The 17134-nt window shown below is 39.3% G+C and overlaps 1 protein-coding gene across 1 annotated transcript in view; it reads right to left on the bottom strand.

Moving 5' to 3' along the window:
- LOC135468461 (phosphatidylinositol phosphatase PTPRQ-like) overlaps positions 1 to 17134 on the bottom strand; it is a 50370-nt gene that overhangs the window by 16568 nt on the left and 16668 nt on the right. Inside the window, exons 12-25 of the mRNA XM_064746739.1 lie at positions 16699 to 16830; positions 16141 to 16317; positions 13534 to 13788; positions 12163 to 12465; positions 11152 to 11427; positions 10438 to 10644; positions 9444 to 9533; positions 8126 to 8325; positions 7584 to 7800; positions 4530 to 4820; positions 3192 to 3485; positions 2005 to 2292; positions 935 to 1246; positions 39 to 311 (exon numbers count right to left, since the gene is read on the bottom strand). Coding sequence (XP_064602809.1) covers positions 39 to 311; positions 935 to 1246; positions 2005 to 2292; positions 3192 to 3485; positions 4530 to 4820; positions 7584 to 7800; positions 8126 to 8325; positions 9444 to 9533; positions 10438 to 10644; positions 11152 to 11427; positions 12163 to 12465; positions 13534 to 13788; positions 16141 to 16317; positions 16699 to 16830 — 3315 coding nt within the window. The remainder of the gene's footprint in view (positions 1 to 38; positions 312 to 934; positions 1247 to 2004; positions 2293 to 3191; positions 3486 to 4529; positions 4821 to 7583; positions 7801 to 8125; positions 8326 to 9443; positions 9534 to 10437; positions 10645 to 11151; positions 11428 to 12162; positions 12466 to 13533; positions 13789 to 16140; positions 16318 to 16698; positions 16831 to 17134) is intronic.

Raw genomic sequence — 17134 nt, 5'->3', positions numbered from 1 at the left:
ATTTTCAGCTGTGGTACAGGCATTTTGTACCAGCTCACCTGCTTCTTTTGTCCTACAGGTCACACTGACTCGCTGGCCTGCACCGGCCTTGGTCCTCGCAGAGATGGTAAAGTTGTACACAGTCCAAATCTTTAATCCACCAATCACAACAGAGTTCTGGTCTGATTTCACACGGTGTGAACGTTTTGACTGATTGTGATAAATGGTATATTCCATAATTTCACCATTGGGAAAAGTAGGAGGTTTCCATGATAACTTGACACTGGTGCTGTTGACAGGTGTGGGTTTAACATCTTCAGGTGGGCCGGGAACTGGAGGAAGAATTCCACATGATCTACATGCATCATTACAATCCAATGCACATAACAACAATCCTCAATAATATTAAAATTTGGTGGCTTTGAATTTTACAGTCTTATGATCACTCTGAGAGAGCAAATTTTCTCCAATCTTATTAACTTATGACTTCAAATGCTGTGTAGACTTAGGCCTAACATGATGGCAGTTGTTCACTCAGGGAATGGAGAAAGTCACGTTTTGTGGCTTTAATTAACCCATTACAACAAACTAATTCTTCAACCTTTTCAACCGCCTCTGCAAGCAATATTTTGGAACATTCTTGGAGAAACAAATTATGGGAAGTAAAGGAATAACTTGAATAGTTTTATCATGCTAACATCTGTTAATGACAAAAACTTATCAATTTTAGCACCATTTTCATAATAACTGTATGCATAAATTCCACTGCAAAAATCGTTCTTCAGTGGTTGCAAAGGAGTAGATGCATTCTGTTAGTTTTATCAGATAACATTCTTTTTGGAATTCTGAAAACCATATCAAGTCAGGGGCACTTTAACTGTGCCAATGTTAAATGTCTTGTGATTCTGAACACAAGTAAACATACATAACTAAGGTAAAAATTCAAATGTCTTACCTGCCTCTGCTGTCTGCACTTTGTACGGCTCGCTGTTATTCTTACCCTGTCCCATCACAGTGAAGGCCTGTACAGTGACAGTGTACCACCAGTACTGGTGCAGTCTGGTCAGGTTGTATTGTGGCTGGTTATCTGGTGTGGCGACAGACAATTTCACGTTTCTGTTACTGCCAGTTATGTGCTCTCTACTGGTGTAGGTGATGGTGTACTTCATGATGATCCCGTTAGGGGTGATAGGGGGGCTCCATTTCAGGTAGACGCTCTGAGATGTCTTACTCACAGCCTTGATACCTGTGACCGGGGAGGTTGGTACTGTGGGAATACACAATACAGACTTTTCTTATTCTTTTTAATGCAATGTTTTTCATTACCTTATGCACATAATATTTCGAAAAAGAAGATCAATATTTCCAAAAGCCCAGAGGGCAAGAGGAAATAATCTTCAAGACAAAATATCATCTGTTATGATGAATTTTAAGTGAAGAGCACTAGGGACACCTTAAATTGAATTAATACCGGTATTTTAGCCAATACAACCTTGTTTTCACTTTGTCCATGTCACTGCATGTACAATGAGTAGAAGAGCATCAAGCTTGAATGGGGGACCTTGGTTGAGCCGAGAGAAAATACTTACCATAGATTGACTGCTTGTCAGTCATTTTCATTTCAATTTGCAAGAGTGTGCAGTTTAATTGTTTAAAAAAGATGTTACGGGAAGTTCTCCAAATGAAAAATATCCACCATGTAAGGCTGTATTCCTGGGCTGCTCAGCGAACTGTGTACCTTATCCAAGGCAGACTGACCAATCAACAGCCTAGATTTGTTTTCTGAATTGTGATAAGGATAGGCCTAAATAAAAATACGTGTACTATTATTCTTCAACCTTTTCAAATGTTTGATAGATGCCTATTCACGCATATTATTATACTATGTAGACTGATACAATTATACTTTTTGTAAAGCCCTAGAATCAACCAACTCAACCAGTGCATAAATCATTGCAAACTGCTGTTCATATGCAAAAAAGGTGATCAATTAGGATTTTATTTTAATGGAAGACGTCAACTGACCATACTGTTTAGTCCTCTCTGACTGTGTGGCCGGAGGCCCCACCCCTTGAGCTGTGCTGGCAGTGACAACAAAACTGTATTGAGTCCAGTAGTTCAGATGCCCCACCACAACACCATGTTTGTCCCTGGGCACACAGAGGATTTCATCCCGTGGAACCTTGTCAGCTGTGTAGGTCACATCGTACTGTGTGATGTGGCCATTAGGTTGTGAGGGAGGTAACCAGGTCAGGTGAATAGCAGTGGCGTTAACACTTATGGCCCGCAGATTCTCAGGTGGGGATGTTGGCGCTGCAGGCAGAAATAAACACACACAGATGATAAATATTTATGTATTTATTTGACTGTCGTTTTACTCATGAGCTGAGGGAGCCATCATGAGCTGAGCTTGAACTCACAGCAACTGCATTGGTTAAAGACTCCTGGGTCATTGCCCCAAGCTGGCATGCTACTGATGAGAAATTTATTTATTCATTTGATTGATGTTTTACCCTGTTCTCGAGAATATTTCACCTATAAAACGTCAGCCAGCATTAGGGTTTAAGAAAACCAGGCAGAGCCCAGGTGAAACCCACAACCATTGGCAGGTTGCTGAGAGACCTTCACACGTATGGCTGGAGAGGAAGCTGGACTATAACTTAACTGCATTGAAGGGAGCCTCCTGGGGTCACTACGCAGAGCTGGCATGCTACTGAGGAGAAATGGAACCAATCTTACCTTTGTGGCCTTACCCTGAAGGAAGTAGGTGCAAACTCACCTTGAAAACATTAACCCTAAAGGGAAAAAAGTGTAATCTTATACTGGAAACATTACCGCCTGAAGAAAATAGGTGTAAACATATTTTGGAAGCATTACCCCTTGAAGAAAATAGGTACAAACTTACCTCGGAAATATTACCCCTGAAGAAAATAGGTGCAAACTTACCTTGGAAATATTGCCCCTGTGCAATCTGATCTTGCAAGCATTACACATGAAGATATTAAGGGCAATCCAACTTTGGAAGCATTACTATTGAAGTAAGGATGAGTGAATTCTTACCTGTTTCTTCCCAATCAAACACAGGCTGTTCAACATTAACAAAGCAAAACAATGAAATATTGTATTAGTTACTTGCACAATGCACCATGGCTGAGACTTCTCCATTGTTTAAGCATATCTAATTAATTTTACACCAAAGAAATATCACTGACCATATTCATGAGTTTTGAATTCCTGCACAGCGCTGGGACCCTGTCCTACACTAGTCCTGGCAGAGATGTAAACCTTATAGTCTGACCAGTACTGCAGCCCAGAAATTATTATCCAGCTTGTCTTTCTGTCCACAGAGTAGGTTCTGGTTTTATTTGTGTCACTGGCAGAACGACTGTGTAATGTGATGTTGTATTTTAGGATAAGCCCATTGGCTTCCTTCGGGGGTTTCCACGAGAGTTCGACTGCAGAAGCATTAAGGACCTCTACATGTAGGTATGGTTTGGTGCTAGGAACTGAAAAAAAAAACACATGAAATAAAAGCAAACAATTGTAACACTGCGTAACAATTCTCATTTTGTAATGATGGAATTTTGAACTCTCCATTTAAACTATATGTATAATAAATCAGATCTATGCAATCATTCAAGTCTGACTGATTATCAACAAAACTATATTTTAATACTGTACTAAGTAACAGAGTATTGAATGGGCCAATTATTCAACATTCCGATGTAAGACTTATGTAATATTTGACAAAAACCATTTAATGGATAATACAGATTTTCATGAAAATGTCATGATCATACCAGTGGGTAAAAAACTAATAACAATGCGTTTTTCACTTGAGTGACAGATGCCACAGCAACCAAACACATGCAGGAACATCACATCTCAGATCCTTGATACCACTCTGTTTGACAATGTACATTTCATGTAGGCATGCACTTTTAAATTTGCAGCTGCTTTAATAGCATTCCACATTTGACGATGAAATATTCAAGAAATATGTCCAATATCCATAAAAATAATGTGTATCAAATACATGTATCAAAGTCATATGTTTAAAAATTTTTAATAACTGTGTAATAAGTAATAATAAAGAATGTTTGACTGGCCCGAGATTGTCTGACTTTTTGCTTAATACAATCTGGCAGGTACATTGCAAAGAGTTCCAAGAAAAAGGTATAACCAGGCCTACGAAAATGCTGCAACTAGAAAGCACATTGAAATAACATTGAAACATTTTGAAAATAAACATATCTATGAGTAACATAGTGTTAGCATATTTCCTCATCAACTCCAGCACTCTTAAACCACAGACAAAGAGACAACACTCTGCATTTTCACCAATCTGTCAATTGTGAAGAAGTGTTAAAAAAATCTTTGGATCCCCACCAAAATTTATGGATTGGTCCTCATCCCAAGCCCAACATGTGCACAAAATTTGATTAAATATTGCTGCAAATCTTTTTCGACAAAGTTTTTTAAACAATTAGACAGACAAATAAACTCTGGCAAAAACATACCATCCTTGGCAAAGGTAATAATGTACTAACCATCTTCTAATGTTCTGCAGGTTACCGCCACACTACTGTTGCCAAATTTGTTGGTAAAACCACGGACAGAAAATGTATAGTTTGTCCACTTTGACAGCTTAGAAACGGTAAAACTGGTAACATTGGATGTTGTATTTTGCTGCATGGAGTCTTCTGGGGTTGATCCATCGGTTCTGTAGGTTATCTCGTAGAAATGAATAACACCATTTTGGTCTACAGGGAGACTCCAGTTGAGGAAGATACTGGTGGAACTTACTGCCACAGCCTTCACATTGAGAGGTGCAGTTGGTGCTATAAGGAATAAAAACACTGATATAAAATGCAGGAGAAGATACTCTTGTAAAATGCATACCTCTGCGAATTACCCATGCACTGAAGTATAGACAAAAGAAAAAACATCCCCATACTGACAGCAGAATTACTCACTAAGGACTTTTGCTGTAATGTAACATTTAAACAGCCAATGAATATTTTACCAACTGTGAATTTTTTCAAGTTAATCAATTTCTATATTCTCAGAAAAATAAAAAACCTTGGGAACTTTGCTTTCCCATCAATATCCAAACAATATTTTCTTTAGCACACATGGATATACAGTATTTGACCTAAAATTTCACCAAAGACTAAGATACTTGAATCCACCAGACAGTAAACATGTGAATGCCGTGCAGTTCCAAGCACTTATTTGATGTTGAACTTATAGTCAACCAGCACAACTCCTTTGGTATCCACAACAGATTAACTACAAAGATAAACAAGGCTGCAATCTTAGAGCAATCATATTATACTGAAGTTACGTTATTTTTATCGGCAGTGATTTTAATAAGGATCCGACAAGAAAGCAAAGTACGACTTTTTAAAAACGCCTATTTGTACACATGACAATGTACGAGTCACACAAACAATGAAACAAACAAACATATGCGCATAAGCTTCCCTTTGTACAACGATCTGTTATTGGCAATCATTAATCATTTAGGGCCCTGGAGCAGGACTGTATTCAAGGATGATCCCATGTATGTTGTGGTGCAGTCGAACACGACACAGATCTTGCCAGGCTTATGCAGATGATACACCCCATAATGAGGTATAGACCACACAGGACCATATCTTCTAATAAGATCAATCTGAGGAACCCTCTCTATATAACCCTTACGGATAATCTTCTCCTCCATAAAGTGCCTGTAGTCTTCGTCAAAGTCAAAGTTTCTCTCTATTTTTCTTCTTAAACTGTGGAGTCGCTGTTATGCTTGTGATTTGTTGTCTGGGAGTTTTATGTCCGCCTTCTTGAAAGGTAATCCAATACAGTAGTGCCCATTAGTTAGAATGACAGACTTGCTTACTTGCCCTAAGAACCCCTTGTCTTTTTGCGAATGCTCTGTTTTGTCCTTACAAAGCCTTTGCGCAAAGTCAAGATTAATGGATTCCCTTGCTAGTCTCTTGAGCTGTTCCATCTCTGCCGCTACTGTAATTTCTGCCTTGTTCAAGAGAATCTTGCATCCCCGCCGATACGATTTCAAGTCGTGATCCCGGATTAAATTCCATACAACCATCCTAGCATTGTTTTAGCTGCATGGGGAGTGCCCTTTGGACCCGTCTTTACCTCATATGGTGTGTAGGCATCGGCTATGTTGTTTCCAAGGAGAAAATCTATCTCAGAATTTATTTCTGGCAAGATAATATCCCTTAAATGACTCCGGTTAGACAGATCCTTGTTTCTTGGAATGTGGTGTTTCGACACAGGGATGATTTCTTTGGTTTGTGTTCTTGGTAAGTCGACATAGTTCTTCATCTCTAAGTCTCCGATTTGAAGGCCATCGATACCGAAAGTTTTCGTCATGTAGGGTTTTCCCATAGTGACCAGATTGACCTTCACTGAATGACTGCATGCTTCCAAATGATGTGCCAGACGCTCTCTGCAAAATGAAACTGTGCTACCGGGATTCCAAAATGTGTAAGTTTTGATAGCATCCAAGCTGTTCCTGAGCTTCACCTGTACCGGTACAATAACCATCGTGCACTGTCTGTCTCCGGCCTGTGTATGGCCCTCCATATTCTTAGCAAAGTTAAAACAGTCTCCACTCTCCCTTTGGGGTGGGAGTAATGATCGTTCCTTGCTTTTGTCATGGAGGACAGTAGGGTGTCGAAGTTTGCAGATGTCACAGATGGATTTCCGGCCACAATCTTTGCTCTGGTGGCCTGGTTTAAGGCAACTGTAACAAAGACCTTTGGATCTTCCATAGACATGTGGAAGCCCTCAGAGAGCGGCGAGCTGGCCACTTTTCTACATCTGTCGATCATGTGATTTGCACCTTCACAATGTTTCCTAGTGTCCTGGCTCTCTGTTTTCCGCTGATTATACCCACTACTATTGTCAGTATTTCTTTCAGGATTAGCCTTGGCTACATCTACTACGTCTGTGGCATAGCTACCCTTAGAACCCTTAACATTCCTTGTTGTTGGTACCTTTGCACTCCAGGCCTTCTTCTCTTGGATCATGGCATCTCTACCATACATAGAATCTAACCAACTCCACCAGCTGATGGAACTGAATAGTATTACCTTGTCTACAGGTAAGCTGCACTATGATCCTCCACTTGTCATGAAGATGAAATGGGAGCTTGCTTACCAGTCTCCTTAAGTTCTCCGGATACTCGAGCACCTTCAGGGCTTGGATACTTTGTGGCACTCAATAAACAAAATAGAAAGCTTCATCCAGAGCTTTAGCACTGTCTGTACGAACAACAGGCCAGTCCAAAGCCTTTTTTATGAATTAGACACGCGCATAAACAAAAAAAGGATACAAAAAATGCTTTTGGCCATTACACTACTGATTCTGAGAGTTTTGTTGACGTTGGAAATTGTTTTGAGGTTTGCAAAAAGAGTAGGGTGATATCTTATTGGGAATGCAAGTGTCAGCTCTAAAATAAATTAATATTTAAAGACCTTTAATTGTCTTCAAAAATGCAATTTTTGAGGTGAATTTTGGGGGTAAATTTAACAATACCCTAAAGATGAGAAGAGTTTATATTATGTGAATATGTAACATCTGACCATCTTGTTGTGTGTCCACATCTTCCCACGCCTGCTGACACCCCGCCCTGGTACATGCCTCCACGCCGACACAGTAGTGGGCATACGCATGTAGACCTAACACAGCGGTACTTAGGTTCTCGTCACCCAGCTTGTACAAGACTACCTTATCACAGTGACCAGCTAAACCCCCAGCCATAAGCTTCTTAACAGAGCTGCAGGCATCCGCAGTGGTTTTCTGACAAATGAAAATCAAAATCGTGGTTCTAAAATTATTGAAAATATACCTTTATGAATATGATATAAACTTCATCACAAAAATACATACGGCAAACCAGCAATGCAATACATACTCTCATCAAACTGGTAACATGTCCCAGAAAGGAAACTTGTCCAAGTAAAGCCATGTACCATACCAACTTTCACTTCAGAATGACTAACCATTTCAATGCTTTTATGTTTTATGACGGACTCAATGAAGCACTACCTGATGGATGGAAGCACTGGATGTGAAACCAATTTCTATTTCATTAAAAAAATTAACTAGATTGAGAATGGCATACCTGATCACTGCCTGTGGTGCACAAATCCTGCGGGCAGTCACAACACTGAAAACACAGCTTCTGTAGTATTTTGCCCTGGTTATCTCTGGCACTCACAGTGTAGTTACGGATGATGCCATTTGGCTGGGTGGGCCGTAGCCAGCTGACCTGTACAGTGTGAGCTCCATTCTTAGATATGTTGATCTTAGGTGGAGAGGGTGCTGTAACATAGTTATGGGAAATGATTTATAACTCTGGTACATTATTGGTGCAATAGAAGAGCCTTGCTAATGAGAAAAAAATCTAAATAGCACTAAAACAATTCCAATGTTTGGCATTATTTATTTATTTATTTGACTGGTGTTTTACAGCGTACTCAAGAATATTTCACTTATACAACGGCGGCCAGCATTATGGTGGGTGGAAACCAGGCACAGCCCGGGGGAAACCCACGACCATCCGCAGGTTGCTGACAGACCTTCCCACGTACGGCTGGAGAGGAAGCCAGCATGAGCTGGACTTGAACTCACAGCGACCGCATTGGTGAGAGACCCCTGGGCCATTACGCTGCGCTAGCGCGCTAACCAACTGAGCCACGGAGGCCCCTGTTTGGCATTAAGATCATCTTAACTGCAAGTATCACACATGTTATATGTATAAACTGTTATTACTTTATCTCATGTGACTGCACTAAAATGACTTTAAGCAAAAGAATTTATCAGTTATTGATTTTAGACCAATACATTAGGAAGAGAAGTTTACATCCATACACTAGTTAGCAGTCAGTTTTATTGAAGGTGGCTGGAGTTCCCGGGTGATGAAACCATCAACCTGGTGCGAGCTGCTGACAAACTATCCCATGTATAACATACAGATATGCACAACAAGCTGGTGGGAGACCAGAGGTCTTCTGAGAGTTGTTCGCCAAGGTTCCCACAGAGTGACTGCAGGCTACTACTACTGCTCACAAATTCTCTGTCAAAGATACTGATTGAACTTGTGCCTACAGTATTGCTTGTGTCATAGCAATTAAAATGTGATCCCTTGGAAATGAATAGACTAACTCTTCAAGTACATCTACCTGTACAACAAACACTTAGCCACTCACAGGATTAAAGGTAAGAGTAATTGGACATTTATTTGAAAATATACTTATACATATGCCAATGTGGTTTATAGATGGAGAAAAACTAAACTGTGCAGAATAAACCAGAGCCTTTCTCAGGGTGCCTGAAAAAAAAAACACAAAAAAAGTGATTTAAGGCCAGAGTTGAACAAGGGAGCGCAGGATGTGCATCCCCGTGTCACCTAAAGCTTTACAAAAGAGAACAGAACCAACCTGTCTCAGGAGTTGCCAGTGTTGTATTGTCTGTAGATTTCCCAACCCCTGCTCCATTCTCTGCTGATACAGAGACAGAGTAACACTGACCTGGAATAAGAAAAAATAAAACAAAAAATGATCTTACGCTTAAAGATTTGCCGCACATTGTTAACATTATTTAGAGTTTATCAGCAATTCACTACAATGATTTCTTGACCTTCCCTCTGGTTTAGGGGTCAGAATGTCCACATTGCACATGTTTCGTGTCTATCATTTTTGGTGGAATCATAAAAACACAACCAGAATTCATAAACACAGAAACATTCTTAGCACTACAGTCACATCAGAATAGTAAATAAAAACTGGGCATTTCAATGACAATCCCAATGTTCCCAGACACATTTTAATTAGTTTTTCCAAATTTCCTACATGCATGATGTACAAATAGCTGGTTATTACATGTTCAGTTTTTCTTGCAGATACTACACCTTAGCATTGATAAGTGCAACATTAACTTACATGTACACAAACAAAATTAACTTTGTGAAAGCATTAGAGTACAACATCCTTCATACAAAAATATCTTGGATACATTATTCATCCACTGTTAGTGAATTATATCACTTCTTTTCTGATATATTGCAATAAAAATTCCATGGCATCAACAGGACACTAAAAACCACCTTTCCGGTCTCACAAAATGTTGACAATCGTAAAATGAATGGCCCCCATGGTAAAGTAGATGTCAAACATTTGACCAAGTTCGCCAGATCCTGTTGCGGCTAAAAACAGTGGGTGGGGCTTATTGGTCAGGCACTAGGATGAGTCAAACTGGTGTCTTAATCACATATAGCAATCTTCTGGGCTGGACAACAATAACAATGTTATTTGTCTGTTTGTCAAAACTTGCACTTAAAATACTGCCCGTGTGAGGATTACCAACTTGTTTGTTCTTACCAGATGAACTTTCTACAAATATATAGAAAAAAAGTTTTCAAAACTTCTAGTTTACCTGGTACAAGAGTGTCACTGGTGAACTGTGTGAGATTTGTCATCACGTCCTGATGTAATGACCAGGCCTGGGTATACCACCTCTGTTCCCACACCTTCACATGGTACTTCTTCAGGTGTCCATTGGGGGACAGAGGATGCAACCACTGCACTTGTAGCACGGTGGAGTTAACAAAGGCCAGACTTAGGTTACTGGGAGGCCCTGGGACTGTGCATCAGAAAAAGATAGGAAAACAATGTATTTATTTCTTTCACTGACACTCCCTCTTTTTTATCATCTTCACCAATTTAAAAATCTTCACATACTGGCAATTAAAGCTTTCTGAACGCTGGTCAAGAAGAAAAGCTTTGTACTACACAAGAAAAATTATGTTTTTTCTGAGTTGACTACAGAGTTATCCCAAAGAGGGCTATGTAGCTTGTGGGTGAGGGGATTGTGTATTTTAATCCAGCTTCCACTGGTTCAGTTTTTGTCTTTCATGTGCTTCTGCAGTTAAGGCACTGTTTTTTGTTTCCTCCACCCATGAACCTGGTCACCATTTTACAGGTGAAACATTCTTGAGTATGGTGTATAGCACTGGTAAACTAATACAATCAAATAACAATATTAATACACCCTGTATCTTAACATTATTTTATCTCAGGGATCAACTTATGTTAATATATAAAGTGACGTCAGTTCTGTATTACTGTTCAAAGAGAACTGACTGCTTACCTGTTTCATTAGTTGAGATGGTCACTGTGTAAGGCTGACTGCTCCACACTCCTGACTCAGCGGTCAGTGTCAAGGTGTAGTCTGTGCCAGGGGACAGGCCTGTGATTTTCCCTCTCACCTCATCTCCCTGGGCTGATGTCAATCTACATTTAACCCTTTCACCCTGGGGCTCTACCCTCACAAGGTACTGGTCAGCCAGGCTATTATTGGTGAAGACGAACGACAAAGCTGTGGGAGCTACCTTGATAGGGGTGAAATTAGATGGGGCTAGAGGTCCTGAAATACAATTTTCACAGAACTTAATTCCTAACTTGTTAACTTTCACAAAATCTCTAAATTAAAAACGTATGACAGATGCCAACAAACCAAGATAACATCTCAAGCCAAAACATAAACCATTGCTAAAGTGCTTCTTCAATCCAAAGAGAAGCCAGTTGAAAATATTAAAATGATATGAAGGATACCGCATGGAACAGAACTAACACCAAAGTTCGATAACATTTATGATTAATATCACTATTAAACACCTATAAGTTAAGATCCCTCAAAACAAAGTCTCTTGGCAGCTTAAGTAAAATTTCCCTCAGGTAATGTGATACCATTCTTTATGTGACTATGAATAATGCAGATATGACATCAAGTAAGGCAGTTATGCTAGAATGACATCATGCGCGTTTGAAAGTATGTCAACTGTGGCTACATTATCAGCGATGATGTCACAACAGGCAAAACGACAGACAACTTTCGCATTCATATTATCCTTCAAAACTAACAACAGCTGTTTTAATACCATGGAATCTTAATCCTTATCATTCAATCCTGTTTTTGAGACCTATATTTTTTGGCTCTTTTTTGAAGTGGAGTAGCACTTCAACAGATCTCTGGGAATGATCACACTATCTTGTATATGTAACCACATCTGGTCAATCAAGAAGAATTAAACACAAATGCATGTGGTCAATTCAATTTTGAACTCTCCTCTTCTCATACCTGCATGTATGAAAAACTTACGAGTGCTGTTGGTGATGAAGAGTGGGGGATCAGGGGAGACAACTGAGTTGTCTCCAAACCTGATGACTGATCGCACAGACACATTGTAGGTGTGTCCTGCCATCAGATCTGTCTTGTTGTAGGTGTAGGTGCTTAATGAGGATGGCTGCATGGGTAAGGTAATGTTCACTGTGTCCCCTGGGTTACGGATGTCACACACTTGTACCAGGAATTCCTCGGCCCCTGTCCCTGAAAATGACCACTCCAGTTTGATGCTCCTCTCTGTCACTCTCGCAGTCTTTCCTTGGTGAGGATTAGCTGGGGCTAAAACATATTTTTTCATCACAACAAACTATTAATATTCAAAAACACACTATACTATACAACTTTACTGCGAATTAAAAACAACAAACAGCCAATCACAAATTATGCATACCAAAATGGTAATGAAAATAATTAAACACCAATATCCTCAATGATGCAGTACCATTAAAGAAATTACCTGTGAAGCAGTACTTGTGGTATAGAAAACAAAGCACTAATGGACATAAAAAAATTTATTATTAAGAGTGCATGGTGTCACAATTAGACAAAGTAAGACATAAAATCCACTATACACTTAAGGAACTATGTATACTTCAGTGTCAAGAGAAACCCAGGCTCAGAGAAAATCTTCAGAATCATAGATAGGAAATACTATGGAACAGACCAAAAACCAAAGTTCTAAAGGATTTCTGATGACTAATGCTATGTTATGTCCCCCAAAACAAAATTCTGGTCAGTGAGTGTAAATTTGTCTAATGTGACATAATAATATTCCCTTTGTAATGCTGAATCAGGCAGATTTGATGTTGATCAAGACAATTCTGTTGAAAAGATGTCATAAACATTTGACAATGTAGACAATGTAGACTGATGAGCAACATCTGCATTTCAGGGTGCGCCTCACCACACTCACCACAACAGAGTAGCTGCGCTGAAATTAGCACCCAGTCGCAGACAGGGGCCTTTGAAGTTTGAGGTTGCTGCTGTTTCTCACAGCCAATAAAGTGGCAACATTTAAACGTAACACCTGGCACTTTTACTTGGCATTTTAGTACATGTACACGTAGTAAGCATGCTGCCGCTAGGTTAAAACATAGGCTGTAGAGTGAAAATTAGCAAAAAGCTCCCATGCAATGCGAGATCTCGCGACATTTTTGTCTTAAAAAAAAGCCGGCCGAAATGCGAAAGTGACTTTATATTCATGCGGTAAAAGTCCCTTATGAGCAGCAATGCACTTACAGAGTAAAAGACTTGCTCACAGACTAGAAGTCCCCTGCAGATAATGCAGACTTAATACTCATGCAAGTACATGTAGGGTAAAAGTCCTCTGTAGACTATACAACTTACCCATAGGGTAAGAAACACTGTTTCCAGTTGATCTTGCCACACCATTGAATGCAAACAATGTGAAGTTGTACACCATTCCTCGCTGAAGCTTGTTTAGCACAGTCTGACATGTTGAGGTACACTTCTTCGAATTCACAACAGTCTCTTCAGATTTCCCCCAGGTTAGTCTGTACCTTGGGGCATGACTGTTCTTCCATGTGACCCTCAGATTGTCTGACTCTTGCTGGAAACTCGGGGAGGATGGCTCCAGGGGCGCTAGAAGGATGAGATCATACATTCATTTGGTGGGTGTATTTCAATCAGACATGCACTTTTCTATAATATGGTATAATATGCTATACCAATATAAATTTGAGAGAATGCTACATTTCATATATTTCCTATCACACCAACATAGGTTCTTTACATTCTTTACCCAATTCATGTAAGTTCAGAAGAATTTACATATTCTATGTTCAGCAACATTATGGCTTATTAAAGGAGAACGTTGGATTTCCAATAATCGCAAATCTATCAGTGTAAGCTGAGGAGAATGTGGGATTTCCAATCATCTCAAATCTATCAGTGTAAGCTGAGGAGAATGGTGGAATTCCAATAATGTCAAATCTATCAGTGTAAGCTGAAGAGAATGTTGGATTTCCAATCATCTCAAATCTATCAGTGTAAGCTGAGGAGAATGTTGGATTTCCAATAATCTCAAATCTATCAGTGTAAGCTGAGGAGAATGGTGGATTTCCAATCATCTCAAATCTATCAGTGTAGGCTGAGGAGAATGGTGGATTTCCAATCATCTCAAATCTATCAGTGTAAGCTGAGGAGAATGTTGGATTTCCAATCATCTCAAATCTATCAGTGTAGGCTGAGGAGAATGGTGGATTTCCAATCATCTCAAATCTATCAGTGTAAGCTGAGGAGAATGTTGGATTTCCAATAATCTCAAATCTATCAGTGTAAGCTGAGGAGATTGGTCGATTTCCAATAATCTCAAATCTATCAGTGTAAGCTGAGGAGAATGGTGGATTTCCAATAATCTCAAATCTATCAGTGTAGGCTGAAGAGAATGGTGGATTTCCAATCATCTCAAATCTATCAGTGCAAGCTGAAGAGAATGGTGGATTTCCAATCATCTCAAATCTATTGGTGCAAGCTGAGGAGAATGTTGGATTTCCAATAATCTCAAATCTATCAGTGTAGGCTGAGGAGAATGTTGGATTTTCAATCATCTCAAATCAATCAGTGCAAGCTGAAGAGAATGTTGGATTTCCAATGATCTCAAATCTATCAGTGGAAGCTGAAGAGAATGTTGGATTTCCAATCATCTCAAATCCATCAGTGGAAGCTGAGGAGAATGTTGGATTTCCAATCATCTCAAATCTATCAGTGTAAGCTGAGGAGAATGTTGGATTTCCAATAATCTCAAATCTATCAGTGTAAGCTGAGGAGAATGGTGGATTTCCAATAATCTCAGATCTATCAGTGTAGGCTGAGGAGAATGGTGGATTTCCAATAATCTCAAATCTATCAGTGTAAGCTGAAGAGAATGTTGGATTTCCAATAATCTCAGATCTATCAGTGTAAGCCGAGGAGAATGTTGGATTTCCAATAATCTCAAATCTATCACTGTAGGCTGAGGAGAATGTTGGATTTCCAATCATCTCAAATCTATCAGTGTAAGCTGAGGAGAATGTTGGATTTCCAATAATCTCAAATCTATCAGTGTAGGCTGAGGAGATTGTTGGATTTCCAATATTCTTAGTTCCATCATTGTAATTTTAGGAGATTTACCTGTAAATTAGAAATGCTGGACATGGTAGATTAATGGGCACTAAAGGGATTGTGCTAGCAGACACTGTTTCATGCATTTTTATCAATATTATTGTATTTGCTCTCAAAAATCACATTTTTAGAGGTAAATAAAGGTTACTTTTGGTGCTGGAACATTTTCTTGTTGATCTTTTGAAATATGCCTCAAAATATCTTTCTAGAGTCAACAAAACTCTTCAGAATCGTGTAAAATAAGTGGCTTAGTCATTGACAGAATTTTAGGCCATGTGTCATATACTTCTTTCCCAAATTATAGCACACATCCAAGGTTCAAAACAGCTGATTATTACTGGCAACTGAAAAGTCGACCACAGTTTTGCAATAGCAAGCGATAAAAAACATGAAAGGTTAATAGTACCATAAACAGTGTAGGCCATTAGGAACTGAATTATTTTCTAGCTGGTATAAAGTTAACATGTCCTGTTTTTATTTGACCTGTACAATTCATAAGACTAAAGAATCATAGTACACCATCAGACATATCCTAATTTGAACCCTGCAGTTGGCATCAAAACACCTGTCTTATTACATTAAACACAGTTGCAAATGAGTCACCAAAACTGCTACATGACAGTGAGTATGCAAAACTAGGGGAAATCAAAAACAGACAGCTTATAGCTACACCTACATATAACAAGCTACTAAATGGCTGTTTAACAAGACACCTTATGGCAATCTTGTCTTTCCCTTTATTATGGCGATGAACAAAATGGAGCTGGGTATATTTCAGTTGTAACCTCAACACAGGTTTTACTAAGAAATGGCACTAGTCTTGTCTATTACCTGTGTATATTATTTTTGAGGTGATTCGCTGACTAACAAGTTTGGAGTTATCTCCCCTCACTATCACCGCTCTAAGAGATATGTTGTACTTCGTAGAGGGATTCAAGCCGGTTATTGTCAACATCATGTTCTGCACTTTTAGCTTTAAGTTATCTTCTGTCCAACTGTCTTTACAATCTGTAAAAAAACAGGAAGTTACAAATCTCATATATAGAAGCAACTAACTTGTGCTACCTGGAGACAAAACACTCTTAATGTTAATAATGCCAATCAAAATCAAGATGACAATGACATCATAACATGTTCCTTGTGAAAACTGTACTCCCAATCCTGTACATTTACATGTTCAATAAATTTCAGTGATTGCTATATCTACATGGTATAAAACCTCATTCAAGTCAAATCAATATCTCCTACATTGCGAAGTAACTTCCAGTAAGGACTGTCCACTTGAATGCAGAAATTTTAATTTTTGCTGTTACTGGAGTTAGCCACTCAACTTAGAAATACTGAGACAGACAGAAATTTGTCTGTATGGACATCACAAACACAACTTACCTTTGACAGAGGTGTCACAGAGTCTAGCTTCGTACTCCTCCTCAGCATCTTTGTGTGAGGTTTTGTTAAGGCTGAGAGTCACTGAGGTCGTATCTGCTGAGGTCTGGTTCATTATGTCAGGGGATGAGGGATCTGTGGGGAGACAAGGCTGCTGTGAGAAGATTGTATCTATTACACAAATCTGCAGATGCAGAAGACATAACACAGTGAAATCCAAGCCTGAAAATAGCAGATGGGGCTGCCGTGGCTGAATGAGTCTAGTGAGTCACTCTGGCTTCCTCTCCAGTCATACATGGGAAGATCCACTATCAACCTGTGGATGGTTGTGGGTTTCCCCAATGCTCTGCCTGGTTTCCTGCCATCATAAGACCAGATGCCATCAAGTAAGTGAAATATTCTGGAGTATGGCATAGAATGCCAATCAAATATTTCTTTT

Source organism: Liolophura sinensis, chromosome 1 (assembly GCF_032854445.1).
Source record: "Liolophura sinensis isolate JHLJ2023 chromosome 1, CUHK_Ljap_v2, whole genome shotgun sequence".
Lineage (NCBI taxonomy): Eukaryota > Metazoa > Mollusca > Polyplacophora > Chitonida > Chitonidae > Liolophura > Liolophura sinensis.
This window is presented reverse-complemented; position numbering and strand designations above follow the sequence as displayed.